Raw genomic sequence first — 15,926 nt, 5'->3', positions numbered from 1 at the left:
GCAGGCAGACAGACAGACAGGCAGGCAGGCAGGCAGACAGACAGACAGGCAGGCAGACAGACAGACAGGCAGGCAGGCAGGCAGACAGACAGACAGACAGGCAGACAGACAGACAGACAGACAGGCAGGCAGGCAGACAGACAGTTCTAAATGGGAAACTGAGTGGAGAAACATGTAAGACCTCCAGGGCTGTGGACTCTGACGACCCTTGTTGGGGACCACTGCTTCAGTTGACAGTCCAGTATGTTCCACCACTCATTTTTTTTATTGATCTATGTCACCCTCTACTGGTAAAGGCATGAGATAGAGGCCAATAAACTCAACCAGCAGAAAAAGTGTCTTTACACATGTCTCAGCAATGAAAGTAGTTTCAGAAAACACAGCCTACTTCTCCATAATGCCACACAAACCCTCAATAAGTGTTTACATAATTTTACTCATAAACATTTCCGCTTGTATTCTACATTTGTTTTTCTGCATAGTTTTCATGTTTCACAAATTACAATTAGAATGTTGAATTTTTAATGCACATTATATTTACATGCACATTATGATTTTTTTGTTGCACTGTTTGACAGCTGCACAGTATTTTTAAGTTATAATCCTCAAAAATATGATATTCTTAGTCTTGTTTTTTTAGATATAGTTTTCTGATATTTTTGTTTTATTCTATTCTAAAGTTCACACATGGTAGAAAGGAGCTATCTAACACAATCTGGAAACATGTATTATGAAATTCATAGAGGTAGATTTGTATCAAAGAACAATTTGCTTGTTCTTTTTATTTAAAAACTGACAAGAACTGTGGGGAGTATTTTAATTTGTTGTAACATTGGAAAAAAATGTACAAGCTCTTGAAAAAGGTAGTATATTTGAATATTTACAATGTTTACAAAATATACAAATAAATATATTAGGAACAACATGTGCTAATAAATTCAGAGCTCACAGACTGAGGGTGAACGTTTGTATTTTCTTATCAAACATACATTTGGATTACACAATCAGTCCAGTGCTGAGGCTGATGGTGGCAAAGGTTCCTACATAAAGGCTCCTATTTAAAATAAAAACAAAACAATCAAAAGAAACTTCCTTCACATCTTTTAGTTTGACCATATTAACAGAGGAGGAATTTCACATGGGTGGCTCCATTTGTTTCAGCGTTGTGTTTGTGGGTCTGTTGTGGAGATGGAGTGTCAGAAGGAACAAATGTTTCTCCTGCAAAGATAAGCAGAAACGTAATTGCAACTTGAACTCTGACTTGGACCTTTGTCATGCCATGCAAAGCGCATGTGGACACATCATAAAACCCTCACAGACACGTGATCACATTCAGATGTATAAATCACATTAAGGATTCCTTTCTCCTTTAAATCTCGTATTTGCTTTCAAAAATAGCTGGAAACGGAACGCACACATTCAGTATTGTCGGGTGCCATCAAAGTGGTGAATAAAAATCATTCAAATAGAGGATTACTGAACTTCACAATTCAGTTTTACCTGCAGTGGTTTGTGCCACACTCTGAAGGATCTCTGCAGCTGGCTCCAACAGGTTTCAGACTGTTCCACCGCCACAGCAGCGATCGCTTTGTCCTCTGGATCAGACTGTCCCAGTTGTCAGGAACAGGTCCTGAGTTGACCTGCAAAAGTAAATATTTGACCATTTAGAAGCTCTTTTATTAATTTATTTAAAAAAAAAACCAAGACAAAAATTTTTCATTGTCTGCATGTTATTAAAAAATAATAACATGCATTTCAACCCACCTGAGTGAGACATATAAGGAACAGAAAAACAGAAACGATGATGATCTTTTTCTGAAGCGCCTTCATGCTGTTTGCAGATGAAGCTTGTGGAAGATGCTGCTTTCCAGGCTTCCTTTGCCGTCTCCTGTTCCTTGTATTAAATGCTTTAATTGGGCCGGGGAGGAGTTAACCTCGAAGTAATTCACTCAATACATTTGTTACTGTAAAGGTGGACGTTTGGCATGACCGGTGGCCTGAGTCAGAGTCAGTGATCCTCAAGCACTTATCAGTTTTTATGACAACCAAAGTCAAAGTGTATCTAGAAGCATCCAAAGTACACTTTAATCTGGTAATGTAGGACGAGTCCACGTCAGAGGCAATATAAACCTTAAAGGTGCTGCACAGTTTCTGCCAAGTAGATTTTATGAAAAATTTCCAGAAACGTATGAGTATTTTTTTTCAGATAATATCTAGCTTAATATCTACTTCAGCTTAGCTAAGCATGCAAAAAGGAAGAATAACAAAACAGCTAATCTACTGTTACTCAGAGCCCGGAGTTTTCAATATACAAGAATTGATTCTCTTGAAGTTTTAAATTGCTCTTGATGGACCATAGATCTTATGACAACTTATATTTAGCAATTCATATACTTTTCACTTCAAGTTACCACTTCTCTTTTCCATGTCATCGAACAATTTATCAAACAATATAGTCGACATAAATTGCCAATGTGTGAATCAGTTTATTGGTCAAGACGAACAACAAGACAAGATGCCAATAACATATACAACCTTTTCTGTGAATTTAATCAGTGATTACATATTATGTTTAGACTGTTAAGGAGTAGTGCAAACAGTTCTTACATAAACAGCACAAAACACCAACCTGTTAGTAAATGGTGACATTTCTATTAAAGAAATTTCACAATAAGTTTATGATGTTGAATAGAATCAACAGATTTTTTAAACAAATAAGCAACTTTGAAAGCCTCGGCCCCTTTGGACTACAACAATTCTCAAACAACTTACCATTTCATATAGAAAAACTTAAAAAAGTATCAGATATAACACTTCCATAAAACATTTTCTACACTCCTTTTAGCAAAATCCCCAAGAAGCATCATAAAATAAAAATCAAGAAATAGTGTGGAATTGAGCAGGATAAAAACAAAAACAAAAAACTTTTCTGTCCATTCCAACACATTCACAGCAGATAAAAGCCTTGAGAAGCAATACTGTTTGGGGTTTATTTCACACATTTTTTCATTATCAGGTTCAGTGGGTTGGCATCGTTTTAAAGCAAGTAAATCCCCATTCTGATTACTCTTCAAGAAGCTAAGAAATTCGGGCATTGTCATTAAATAAACAATAAATGACTTTTGAAGCTTTTTAATAAAACACGTTTTATTTATAAAAACATACTCATCACTTTAACCTTTCAGTGATCAGTGTATTTGCACATGGTTTTAGTTAACAAAACCATAAAACTGATTTTTTTTTTTCTGAAAACAGCATCTCGTAGGAGGCAGTTGATTTGTTGACACATGAAAGTAGCAAAATAGTGGCGCAACTACTGTGGGTAGCTGCACAAATAAATGCAACTACCCATTGCATTTATTTGCAATGAAGGATAATAACTAGGTTTAATACTGCTCAGTTCTGCTTGGTTTCATTTGCAATCCCATAATTAGTGGTTAGAAAAATAAGACTACATTAAAGAGAGGTTTGAGCAACATTACAGCATGAAAACAATCAACTTAAGTGCTTGTTGTAAACACACAAAATTCCTGAAAGCATTACAACATTGAAAAGATGAGATTCTGGTTATGAGTGGCTGCCTAAAGGTTAGGAGTCTAGATGTCAGATAATTTTATTCTAACATTATGTCAGTAACCCGTGATCGTCCTCATGAATTTTGATTGGTGCTACGATGAGATCAGGGGCTGACGTTCTGCTTCAGTGCTCTGAAAAACAGCACACGTTACAGAATTTTTAACATACAGAATTAGTTATTCAACATTTGATAATTGTGATGACTGCTAAATAAGTATTCTGGTGTTTCTTAATTGCTACCATTTTGTTTATTTTTTTAATTGTAAACCACAAGACGGGAGTTTTTGCACCCAACTCTACTATGCCTGATGTCTAGATTTGTGATTTATTTCATCATATAAATAAATTTAAACAAGACCATTGAATCACCTCTTGCAATGACAGAAATGTGTTAATTTTTCGCAGTGCAAACTCACCTCGGGGACTTTCTGTCGACACATCAAGAACATAAAGATTCCTCCCAGGATGATGCCAAGACCAATGACAAGAAATGGAATATTCTCCACCACGTTCTTCTGGACATCAACCCTCTGCAGCTTCTTGGCTGAGGCGTCGTCAATAAGAACGCTCTGGTGGTCAGTTAAAAGTAAAACAACAGAAAATCTTTACATTTACATAAAAGTAAAGAAATTATTCAGAGAATAAAATGAATAAATTAAGTTAATTTTTTAAAAAAAGCACATGTTTAAAGTCCACGCAAAGTAAAAACAACTACAATTAAGCAGAAAATTGTCTTGAGGTGTATTCTTTACGACACTAGAAATACTGACTAATGGAATTTTTCTTCTTTCAAAAGTTAAAATTAAATTTCAAATTACTTTTCCACATTGGATTCAAAAGAAATTAAGTTTTGGAAGTAAATCTCATAGTCGGAGCTGTTTTATGTTTGGTTATTTCAAAAATGAAAGGAGCCGTTCAAGACTTCAATTCTTAGGAACTCAGCGGCAAACGCCGCTCATCGATGATGAGATTATTATAATCATGAATACTTTTTACAAGTTCAAGGTTGATAATCAAAGTAATTAAATACAACCTCAAAACGCGGTACATTATAAAACAGAGTAATTGTCTTTCAAATAGTTCCTAAAATAATATTAATTAAACTAGATTTCTATTCAGTGACTGCTTCAAAAAGTGTTTTTACCTCATTAAGATACACCACAGGGAAAACCACTGTCCTCACGTTTCCTATTTCACTGAAAGAGAAGGAAAAAATATATATGCATACAGAAGTAATGAGGGTAATTTTTGTTCTCATGTACAAAGTATAAAAAAAAGATAGAAAATGTAACAGTTAAGTAAAAGATAGCCAAGTGGCAAATGTTACCAACATAATATTACTTATGGAAGCTCAAACTTATGGAGCAATATTCCTTAACACAATGCCTACCCGAGATAAAGGTAGTGATACTTAAGCTCAGTTCCAACCAACAAAGATTTACATCAATATTTGTTCAGTAACTAGAAAAGATTGAGGTAGACACAGAAATAGGTTCTTATTTCTCTTCCATGGAGCAATAAAGAGTCAAAATATTGGTCAACAACAATGTTCTGAGTCTGCCAACACACAAATGTGTTCCCAAAACACATCATGGACCCATAGGCTGCTGTCTAAGCAGGGAGAGTTTTTGAGGGTGACAGTTAAAGGGTTAAAAGATTTGCACAGCATCAATTCTAAACAGAGGACTTATACATATTTAAATATAATATTTTTATGTTGAACAGCTGAAACAGAAAAAGTGGCAAAAGTTTGGAAATGATCCCAGAGCTGCTTCTATCAGATGTCATATGGACTCATAAACAAGTGAGAAAAGTCTGTCCAAAAGTCCACTCATCATGATGATGGTGGCAAAAGTGCTTTTTATCTTACTGGCAGACGGCCCCTCCCAGCGATGAATAACCATTCAGGTGTGATGATTTTATCAAAAGTCAACATGAAGAACATTGTATTAATTCAACATCCAGTTAGTCATAAGTGACAGACAGCTAAAAGGAAGTGAGTGGATTACCTGAACCTTGGGATTTTCTCCACATAGACATTGATCTGGAGACGTTTGGCTGCCTGTAGGATGGTTCCTGTCAGCTGTAAAAACATAATCAGAATTTGTCAGGAGGACATGGAAGAGACAATTAATGCTTATTATAATACCTACAGGGTGAAGATGCCTTTTTATATCAAAATTCAACATTTTTCCAGACTCAGTTTCCCAGAAATATCAGTCTTTTAAAGTATAAATACAAAGGTTCACTACAAATTTATGCCAGAAATCATGCTTCAACTGAGAATCTGAAAATACTACAACAGGTAAAAAATGGAGTGAGCAGGAAGAAGGGAAGAAAGAATAGATGAACTATTTCTTCTTAATATTCACTATTTCTACCAACTGTTCTCCAGAGAGTTTTTGTTTGCATTATGAGGGTTGATAGAAAAGAGAAGTAAAACCATCCGATATTAGATTTCTCTAATTATAATAAGTTGAGACTCAAACCACCAACCTTGTGATAAAATGACAACCATCATACATCTCAATGCTTCAGTCTTTCATAGGAAAAACAGCTTCATGGCTCTGAATGTTCAGTGGACTTTGAACAAAGATTCAAGTACAGAAAGGAGGCCAAACAGGGGATAAACAGTTGTTTACAGAGTTCAAACGTGTATCTCACACTATAAAACCTTATGTCACAGTTACGTGCAAGTTTCCTTTGCTTTATGCATGTGCATGAATATGTATTTTTCATTTTGCAGATCTGAAACTTTGCATCAATGCAGAAATGAATACAATTAAATCATAACTCTCTAAAAACTGAAAATGAAAAGCAGTAGTGAGAAAAAGGAAGCTACACAACATGCCAAAAAAAACTAAAATCAGACCAATTTTTTGTCACGTAGTTTGGTTGTGTAACCAGACAAAAGTTCACATTTTAGAGGTCACGCTTCTATTTTTAGAAGTCAATGCTTCTATTTTTAAGAAATATTGGTCAATGTCCTCTGATGGCTTTGTAACTAAAACTGTTTGCAGAACTTTGTACTAATGGATTACGCCTGACAAATGTCATATTTAGTTAAATATATCAAGGTTTCATGCAATGAAACAACAGAAATGATGCAGAATACAGTTAGAAAGAATGAAAAAAAAAACCAATGTGCTATATGGCAATCATTTTTCCAAAGATTTTCAAAAAACTGAAAACTGTTTATCCCTGTTCTTCCATCTCACCATCTTTAATAAGAACTTTGCAAAGGGCTCAGATAAAATCCTATTAAAACACATTGAATTTGCATTTGGAGCATGACGTAATAATACAAGTACTTCTGTGCAGGTCTGTATACCTGCAATGTTTCCTGCTTCATTTACATGCAATACCCACAAAATTTATGAAGTCCCAGAGATTACAACAAGGTATATTTTCTTGGTCTACAACTGTTTTTCTACCCCAAGACCAACCAGGTTATTACAGTACAAAAAGCTGACATCACCTATCAGAATTTATCTTTGGTGACAGGTTAGTACCAAGTACCACTTCTTTAATTTTTAACCAGTTTCAAGGCTGGTTAAAGAAGATGCAAAACTGAGATATTTCACCACCTAGTGTTATCATTTTGTACTGCACACAGGGCCAAGTTTAAAAGGATGTGGGCCCCTGAGCTGGAGACAGTTTTACTGCCATATTCACTAAGAAAAGGCAGATTGTGTCAGATTAAAAGGTAATCCTATATATGTATGAACTAATAATACTAACTGATGAAGGTAGGTTTAATATGTCCCTTGGCCAGTAGTTCCATGTTGTTCCCAAAAATAAAAATACAACTAGACTATTTTCTTAAATTTTTGAGAACTGCTATATTCTGAAAAATCCCTAAATCCCCTATAAATTATTACAAGTCACCTGTCATGGGCTTATGACTCTTATATACAACACAATGTCTTCAAAACACATTTATTGAAAAAAATAATAAATAAAAAATATAAAAAACAAACACCTGCTTGCCCTGAGCTACTGCCCCTGTCAGCACATATTAAAAACAAATTTATTAAAGAAAGACAATCTATTAAACACTGTATTGTATGTATATTGTACGTAAGCGGTAAGTAAAAAATACAGTGTGCCTTATGCTCAGTTAAATAAAGTTAAATCGTACTGGATTGATATCGATGGCAGTCTGATGCTCGTCCTTATTGGGCCTCATCCCAAACACATCTTCAACAAATTTCTCATCAGCCTGGTAGAAGTGCGGTGAGGACATGATGATGGGAGCCCCTAAACGCCACCAAGATAAGATTATGGACGCAGATTATAATTAACCAAATTTAATTAAGAACAGAGACTCCATATAATTGATGGCAAAACTGCATTACACACCCTGTTTACACATGCTGACATTGAGCAGGCCTGAGCTGAGGCAGTTTCCAGAAGGAACACAGAAGCCTGCGTTGGCTGGGTTCACGGTGTGATTGGCGAAAACTTCGAAGGGGGGAACGAAGCGATAGCCAGGGATCTCCTTCACAATCACATCTTTGGTGTACACGGCATACAACGACCTTGAAAACAAAAATCACACACCAAGTCGTCTTTGGTGGCAGAGATAGTTATATAAAACTAATATGCAGCACAAAGCAACTGCATTTATTTTGCACGCTCAGGTTTTCAGGAAATCAGTTTAGAGTACAACAGGTTTTACAATAAGTGCTCAGAAGTTCACATGCATCTTGGCACCTATTGTTTTAGTAAACAAGTTAAGCAAGTTGTAGACCCACATGTTGCACCTGTTGGGGCTCCAACAGGTGCTGTAATTCAGATCCTACTGTAGATCTGAACTAACTCAAGATGAAGTAATATTCTTAATTCTTAATCCAGTCCTTACACCAAGATAACACTGTGGATAAGGCTTAGGATGTCTAAAGAGGGAAACATTTTACTAAATGTCTTCAGCCAACAATGGGGTCAGAGGTTAAAACCAGATATGCTGCATGAGTAGAACGGGTCATGAGGGAAAGAAGAAGCTATTTTCTATACAGAAATGGAAACATAAAAAAGAAAATTACTTAAAGATGCACAATTAATTGTTTAAAAAATATCTGTAAATTTTTTATATATATACATTTTAAATATATTTTCTGCATCAGCACCTCACCTGCACAGGTCAGAGGAGAACATGTAGAGGACTTCATTCTTATTGATGATTGGGTGGAAAGACGCTCCGTTGGTACCATTGATCATATTGCACTCGTCAGACGTCCACCAATTCAAAGAGCTGCAGTCACAATCCAAACATTTATTTGTATTATTTTCAGAGGTTAAAAACAGCTTGGAGCTCTTAGACAGCCTGGTAACTACACTAAAAAGGGTTAACATACATGCAGCGCTTTTTGCTATAACTGGCACAACTAGCAAAGATGTATGAACCACATCTACATGAATTAATATTTTATGGCGGCAAAATTCCAATTCTAGTAAAATAAATGTGACCGAAGTATTTATTTTTAAAGGTGATCAGCATTCAGAAACATTTAACATGTAGTCCATGGGATAAATATAATGTGATGGGCCAGTTTCTCTTAGCAAGTTTTTTTTTTTCATTATTTAAAAAAAGTACTGACCTATAAAAGGAGCAACAGCAATGTGTATTAACACTACTGGGACCTTACAAACAAGGCTGTATGTTTTTTTTTGTTGCTATTATGCAAGTAAGAAAGGTGATAAAGGAGGCACAAATATTTATGTAATGATTCTGATCTACTCCAGTTGTGCAAAGCTGATTAATACTAGTGAAAAAGGGCAGAGGTTGAAGGTGTCTTGCTACACTATGACTGGGTTCGTCATTTTTCCGTGCCATCAGCATCTAATTTTATATATTTATTTTTTTTTCACCATACGGGTCAAATTAACAGCTTAAACTATTGCATTTTTTGAGTGAAGCATCTGCAGTGTGGTGTGAAATTAAGTTACTAATGTGTTGATTTTAAAATAATGGATATGTGGGATTTCGATGAAAGAGCTAGGGCGCTCATGTGGAAGATATTCTGGAGATTAAATTGTGTACTCAAAATTACATTCAAGCTTAAATGGGTTTTAGGAGATACTTGAGTGTTATATTATTATTATGTCTTCCAATGTATGCGTAAAGGGTATGTATAAAACAAAGGATGAATGTGGAAAATAATCTTCATTATGAAATGTAAAGCATTGTAAGAATCTGTGGGTCTCTTCCTTTTCTGATCCTGGAAACCTTGCTAGGATCTGACATTTTAGAACTTTTTATGCATAAATTATGTGGTTTCTGACAGAACATTTAAAATAAATCAATGTTTGAGATTTCAGCACAATACTAAACTAAAAAAAACCACCAAAATCAATACCAAACATAAAATTAACTGTCTTCCATGGCCCTTTCAGTCACCAGACCTAAATCCTCTGAAAAAATGCTAAATAATGGGCTGAGCTGGTGAGAGGATTGCATAAGAAAGCACCAAAGACTCTGAACAATTCAGACATATTTTTCAAATAAATTAGTCAAAGCTCTCTCCCTCTTTCTGTCTGTATGTTTAAAAATTGTGCAATGATATAGAAGACTTAAGACTGCCTGCTGGCAAAAGAGGAGGGGGGTCAAACAAAGCAATAATAGCTATTTTCATTCGTATGACCCACTTTGTTTAATACAATCAGCAACCTCTAGATTAATGATGGATTAACTATGGAGACAATGTGGAAAAAACAGCTGGATAAATATTATTGAATCAATAAATACTGATCCAATAACTTATTTAAACCTCAGTGGATTCATTGATTTACTGATAGATGAATAATTGCTGAACTAGAATTAAAAAAAAAAAACAAAGTCTCTACCTTTTCCCATTCCATGTGTCCACTCTAGCAAAGTCCTTGTAGTTTTCCTGGCCAGTAAAGAATGTATATTCGCCATCATTTGAAGCATTATTCTTATAGAAAAGTCCAAAAAACTTGTCCAGCTCAGGATCAAACAATTTGAGAGCTTTGAGAAGGCCATCTTCATATCCCCATAGTAGCTCTCCCACAGTGCGGGTGGTGAACAGGCCGATACCAGAGGATCGCATGTAGGCGGAGATCAAATTGGCTGCAATCACACTATCCTTAAATTTTTCCATTACTGTCTATTAGAAAAAAGTAGAAAAATTAGTGACAACCTCTTTGAATATTCCCTTCAGCACACTTGTAAAGGAAAGAAAAAGTAACATTTTCACTACAGGTAAAAACCAGCTGTATAATAAAGTTTATAAAAAAAAGACTTATTTTTTACATAAGTGATTTGTTGTTTCTGAAGTTAGGTGTTTTACTCTAATTTAAAAAATAAATACAATCTGCAGATATTTTCATGTAACCAAATTACTGCACAAACAAAATATTCCTAGTATATTTTTTTAAAAGAGGGGATTTGTAGAACTCACCACAGCAGGGATGTTAACCGTCCTGATTAGGTCACTTTCAGGACCTCGGGACATGTTGCGCTCAAAAATGTAAGTTTTACGATTGACTGACGCAACTCTTGTGCCATTGTCCTGGAAGACCACTTCCTCCATGGGCCGATATTCTCTGTGTTATGAAAAATTTGACAAATCGCATTACGGCTGTAGTTTGAGGCCAATTAAATGGTAATACCTTCAGGCTGCATTCTAAACTTTAGCTATAGTGTTATGCAAAATATTCATATTGCTTGTACTTACACACATTTTCCAGTATTTTTGTGTTAGATTAACAGAAAGTAGTGCAGAGGTATAAAGTTGCCTTAGCCAATATTTTGTAGAACTACTTTTCACTGTAGTCACTTGCATGTTTTTTAGTACGTTTCTGCATTAAACCAGACACACTTAGAAAGCAAATAAAACACTGACTGGAAGTAAACACTGTTTCCCTTGATAGGTTTCTTTGAATTTTGCTGCAGCGATTGGTAGGCATTACTGAATCTAAAGGAAGTGAAACAAAAGGTTACAGACTGCAGTGAACTTTCTTTCACTTAATCGCTTGTTGCTTTCCGTTTTCTGGCACCTCTTTGCTTTCAACTTGTCTTCGTGGAAAGCACCTGCTTATAAAAGACTTTCATTTTGGTCAACAAATCAAATAGAACTTATTTTCCAGTTTAACAAGGGACTTATAAAATCATTGCTCCATTTCCTCCATCTATAGCTAGAGATAAAACTCTGCTTTGGGTATTTGTGTTTAATGTTTTATTACCGTTTCTCAACATTTATACCATACCCTGGTAAAATAAATAACGAAAATGAGCCATCTTCGCACCTATATGTGTAAGGTCCAATCTCCATCACAGCTGGTCTTTCCCCAATCAAGACCTCCTCTGGGTTCGTCAGATTGAAGAAGTAAAACTGCATGTAGATCGGAGCAGGGGGATCAAGCCAAACCTCAAAAGCCTCTGTCCCATTTCTCAGGACTACTTCCTAAGCGGGACAAAGGGCAGTGGATTAAATGATCAGACTACGGATGAATCATCTGCACATGATGAATTGTCTCTCGTCACATGACCAGGAAAGAGTGAAAGTATCCTTATCACCATCAGTTGTGGAGTCAATCAAGTCTGCAAGCAGAGTAGCATGGCGAGAAATACTGAATCCTGTTGAAACTGCACGTGAATTGTTGCGGTTATTCACGTGAGCTGCGATGCTGTCGTTCACCAACATTAGAACGGCTTACATAATCAGTCTTATTAACAAAGTTTACACGCTACTAAATAAAACTGACGAAGTGCGTGCAGCATTAGCCGTAACACATCTAACCTTAGTTTTTAAAAGTATTGCGGTATAAATGAGCTAAAGCACAAAAAAACTAACAGTCATGCTCGCAAATCTACTGTTTACAAAGACATGCGTGATTTAGTCAAAAACATGCGGGATTTAGTCAACCCCCGGTCTAATGTTAAGCTAAAAATTAACATTAGTCATTTAGCCTATTTCAACTCCTTACCGTTTTAACCTTGGACTGTAGAAAATTTGGAAACACATTGGATAAAACTAAAGATATCCCCACGATCAGCATCAGTAAAGAGGATGCCCCGATGATGTAGGTGAAACATGGTTTCAGCGGCATATTGCGGCAGCGACTGATCAGAAAGGGAGAAGAGAAGCCGGTGACGGAGCTGTTTTTGTTTTGGCTCGGAACGAGCTCCTTTCCCAGTAGGAACTTGCTCGATCAAGCACAGCTTCACATCCGGAATGAAAGTTGTTCCGATTACCATTTCCGGTTTCGTCGACAGTCGCTCGTTCCTTTTAATCATTCATCATTAACGCACTGCAGCAACTCCATTAAATGTGTTTGATCCATTGATTGCACATTTTAACAAAAGATGTAATATTTGTTGAGGTTTTTAGGGAAGGAAAAAACTTTATCCTTTCTAAGTAATTGCTGACTGTAGAAACAAAACAGAAGGTCAGTAACCATCTTGAGTACGAGCACTCTTTGTTTCCAATCCCGACCACACCTTTATTCTTCGATTTGACATGTTTAATGACATTTGTCATGTTTTATGGCAAAAAAAAACCTCTAACATGCATTCCCCCTAAACTGTCCTGTATTTGACTCCAATTCCATACATTGCATTGAGCCACACTTTCTAATTTTAGATGATTTTTTTTATTTGTTTATTTTTATTACAGGGTTATATTAATAACATTTCTGCAAAAATGCCATGTTAGCCGGAAGGCTATTTTTCCACTGTTGCGCCTTAACGGTGGTAAAAGTTTGGATTGTGCAGCATTCCCTGAGACAAAGCTTCATGTTCTTTGAAAATAAACTTAAACCTTTTTAAAAGGACTTCAGGAGTACATGGTGACTTCTGAAAGATTTTTTTGTGTAGCAGTACATTTTGCCACGTTTTTCAGCTTTTTATGTTACAAAAGCATATTATTTGCAACGACTAAACATTTTATGTTGGCCTATCACATAATATCCTGCACAAATTAATTGAGAGTTGACTTCATCAACAACAACCCCCGAAGCATGTGGAGAGGCATCAGGACCATGACAGACTACAAACACAGCATTCAGCTGACCAGCCGCGACCCACCCTGCCTGACACCTTAAACAGCTTCTTTGCCCGCTTTGACACGGTGGGCAGCAGAGAAGCTGTACATCTACCCCGACTGGAAGAGCAGTACCAGCCTCTCGTCCTGCAGCAGCACCAGGTGACGTCCACCCTGAGGAGGATCAACACCCGCAAAGCTACAGGACCGGACAAGGTGTCAGGCCAGACGCTGAAAACGTGCGCCGACCAGCTGGCAGGAGTGTTTCTGGACATTTTCAATTTGTCCCTGCAGTTCACCATGGTTCCTGAGTGTCTCAAGTCTTCCACCATCATCCCTGTACCGAAGAAGACGACCATCACCAGCCTGAACGACCGGCCCATCGCTCTGACCCCGGTGATCATGAAGTGCTTTGAGAGGATTCTTCTGAGGTACATCAGACACTTCATCCCTGCAGACCTGGACAGCCTCCAGTTCGCCTACAGAGCGAACCGGTCAACAGAGGATGCTGTCTCCATCACTCTGCACACAGCCCTGACCCATCTGCAGCATCCCAACACCTACGTCAGGATGCTATTTGTAGACTTCAGCTCAGCATTTAACACCGTCATCCCAGACAAGCTGGTGCTGAAGCTACTCAAGGTGGGGCTGCCTGCTTCACTGTGCCACTGGATCAGAGACTTCCTCACCAACAGGCCTCAGGTGGTGAGAATAGGTGGATCAACATCGTCCCCACTGGTCCTCAACACAGGCACACCGCAGGGCTGTGTGCTCAGCCCAGCTCTCTTCACCCTGTTCACACACGACTGCGTTGCCATCCACCCCACCAACACAGTCGTCAAGTTCGCGGACGACACAACAGTAGTGGGTCTCATTTCAGACAACAACGAGACCACTACAGAGAGGAAATTCAGCAGCTCACTCAGTGGTGTTCAGCCAATAACTTGGTGCTGAACACAGGGAAGACCAAGGAGGTCATTGTGGACTACAGAAGGTCCAGGAGGACGGGTCACTCCCCTTCTCATAGATGGAGAAGAGGTGGAGCGTGTGGACAACATCAAGTTCCTGGGCCTCCACATCACGTCTGACCTCTCCTGGAATACCAACACCTCCCACCTGGTGAAGAAAGCACAAACAAAGGCTCTTCTTCCTCAGGAAACTGAGACGGGCTGGACTTTCCTCACGGCTGCTCGTGAACTTTTACAGGGCGACGATCTAGAGCGTCCTCTGCCACAACGTGACTGTGTGGTATGGTGGCTGCACAGCACTGGAGAGGAAACAACTGACACGGGTGGTGAGAACAGCACAAGGCATTGTGGGATGCCCCCTCCCGGACCTGGACTCTATTTACATGGGCCGGGTCAAGAAGAGAGCTGGATCCATAGCCATGGATTCCAGCCACCCGGGCCACAGACTGTTTGTGCCGCTGCCATCAGGCAAGCGGTACAGGAATATACGGACTACAACAAACAGACTGAGAAAACAGTTTCTTCCCCACAGCCGTCAGAGCCATTACTCCCTGCCGCCCCCTCCCACACATATCATAACCTCACATACCCCCCACCCCACACAGCCATATTGTTCTGCACTTTGACCTTTGTCACATCATCTGCACTTTACCATAATTAGACCTGCTGCTTCTTCTTTGGTGTGGTTGAGTGCCTTTAGTTAATTTTAGTTGTATATTTATTATTATTGTCTGTTTGTTTATTTAATATTGTATATTTTGACTTTTTGCACGGGAGTTGCAATAGAAATTTCGTTGAATCCTGTTCAATGACAATAAATGCTATTCTATTCTATTCTATTCATTCTATTCTATTCTATTCTATTCTATTCTATTCTATTCTATTCTATTCTATTCTAAGTTGATGAACAACTGTGTAGCTGAGAAGGTGTGAAAATGTTCAAGGCACAATACAATGTTGAGAAAGAAGACAAATTCTTTTCATTTTTTGATTTGTAAAAAAATACAAACTAGTACATAAACAGTAAATGACTGAAATAAGGAATGAACAGCTTTGATGTCATCTTTACCAGCTAATAAGCAACATTAAACCATCCCTCCACTAGATGTCACTGTCCCATTTTTTTCTCGACCTTCTTTCTTTGTTTCTAGTTTGTTAGTTTACTGGAATTATTGTAGTTTTTTAAATCAAGGTTCCTTATGAAACTGACACCACATCAGGTAATCAGTTTAACCAATGAGGAATTGTTCCATCCATCTTAGTCTGACAATGTCTTTCACTTGCTTTCACTGATTATAACAAAATTTTTTGGATCGACACAATTCACGCTTGTAAAAAAAAAAAAGTTAAACTTCCAGCACATACAAATATGAGT

At 37.5% G+C, this 15,926-nt stretch overlaps 2 protein-coding genes across 3 annotated transcripts; both read right to left on the bottom strand.

The window, feature by feature from the left end:
• Positions 1-953: 953 nt before the first annotated feature.
• LOC129366548 (liver-expressed antimicrobial peptide 2) lies at positions 954-2,005 on the bottom strand. Its single transcript, XM_055040494.1, has 3 exons — positions 1,765-2,005; positions 1,501-1,640; positions 954-1,218 (listed from the first exon to the last, which is right to left on the bottom strand). Exons 1-3 carry the CDS (start codon positions 1,828-1,830, stop codon positions 1,197-1,199), a joined length of 228 nt encoding a protein of 75 aa, XP_054896469.1. The 5' UTR covers positions 1,831-2,005; the 3' UTR covers positions 954-1,196.
• Positions 2,006-2,462: 457 nt separating this feature from the next.
• On the bottom strand, positions 2,463-12,756 carry scarb2c (scavenger receptor class B, member 2c). Of its 2 annotated transcripts, XM_055040491.1 has the most exons (11): positions 12,529-12,756; positions 11,848-12,005; positions 11,001-11,145; positions 10,423-10,706; positions 8,711-8,830; positions 7,939-8,117; positions 7,718-7,836; positions 5,586-5,659; positions 4,721-4,772; positions 3,993-4,145; positions 2,463-3,707 (listed from the first exon to the last, which is right to left on the bottom strand). In XM_055040491.1, the coding sequence occupies exons 1-11, from the start codon at positions 12,649-12,651 to the stop codon at positions 3,669-3,671; spliced, it is 1,446 nt and encodes a 481-aa protein (XP_054896466.1). In that variant the 5' UTR covers positions 12,652-12,756; the 3' UTR covers positions 2,463-3,668. The 2 variants fall into 2 exon arrangements, with proteins under 2 accessions (XP_054896466.1, XP_054896468.1); XM_055040493.1 differs by lacking the exon at positions 11,848-12,005 and having other exon boundaries at positions 12,529-12,662.
• Positions 12,757-15,926: the final 3,170 nt, after the last annotated feature.

The sequence above is a fragment of the Poeciliopsis prolifica genome, unplaced genomic scaffold (genome assembly GCF_027474105.1).
Source record: "Poeciliopsis prolifica strain line A6 unplaced genomic scaffold, Auburn_PproV2 SCAFFOLD015, whole genome shotgun sequence".
Lineage (NCBI taxonomy): Eukaryota > Metazoa > Chordata > Actinopteri > Cyprinodontiformes > Poeciliidae > Poeciliopsis > Poeciliopsis prolifica.
This window is presented reverse-complemented; position numbering and strand designations above follow the sequence as displayed.

Bases quoted from the DNA above. Each gene is read 5' to 3' on its own strand.
- scarb2c (XM_055040491.1), bottom strand. From the start codon at position 12,651: ATGCCGCTGAAACCATGTTTCACCTACATCATCGGGGCATCCTCTTTA. The intron at 7,837-7,938 runs GTGTGTAATGCA...GGTGGCGTTTAG, and splicing joins TGTCAGCATGTGTAAACAGG to GGGCTCCCATCATCATGTCC. The intron at 4,773-5,585 runs GTAATCCACTCA...CTTCTCTTTCAG, and splicing joins GAGAAAATCCCAAGGTTCAG to TGAAATAGGAAACGTGAGGA.
- LOC129366548 (XM_055040494.1), bottom strand. From the start codon at position 1,830: ATGAAGGCGCTTCAGAAAAAGATCATCATCGTTTCTGTTTTTCTGTTC. The intron at 1,641-1,764 runs GTGGGTTGAAAT...TTACTTTTGCAG, and splicing joins TCCTTATATGTCTCACTCAG to GTCAACTCAGGACCTGTTCC. The intron at 1,219-1,500 runs GTAAAACTGAAT...TTATCTTTGCAG, and splicing joins TGTGGCACAAACCACTGCAG to GAGAAACATTTGTTCCTTCT.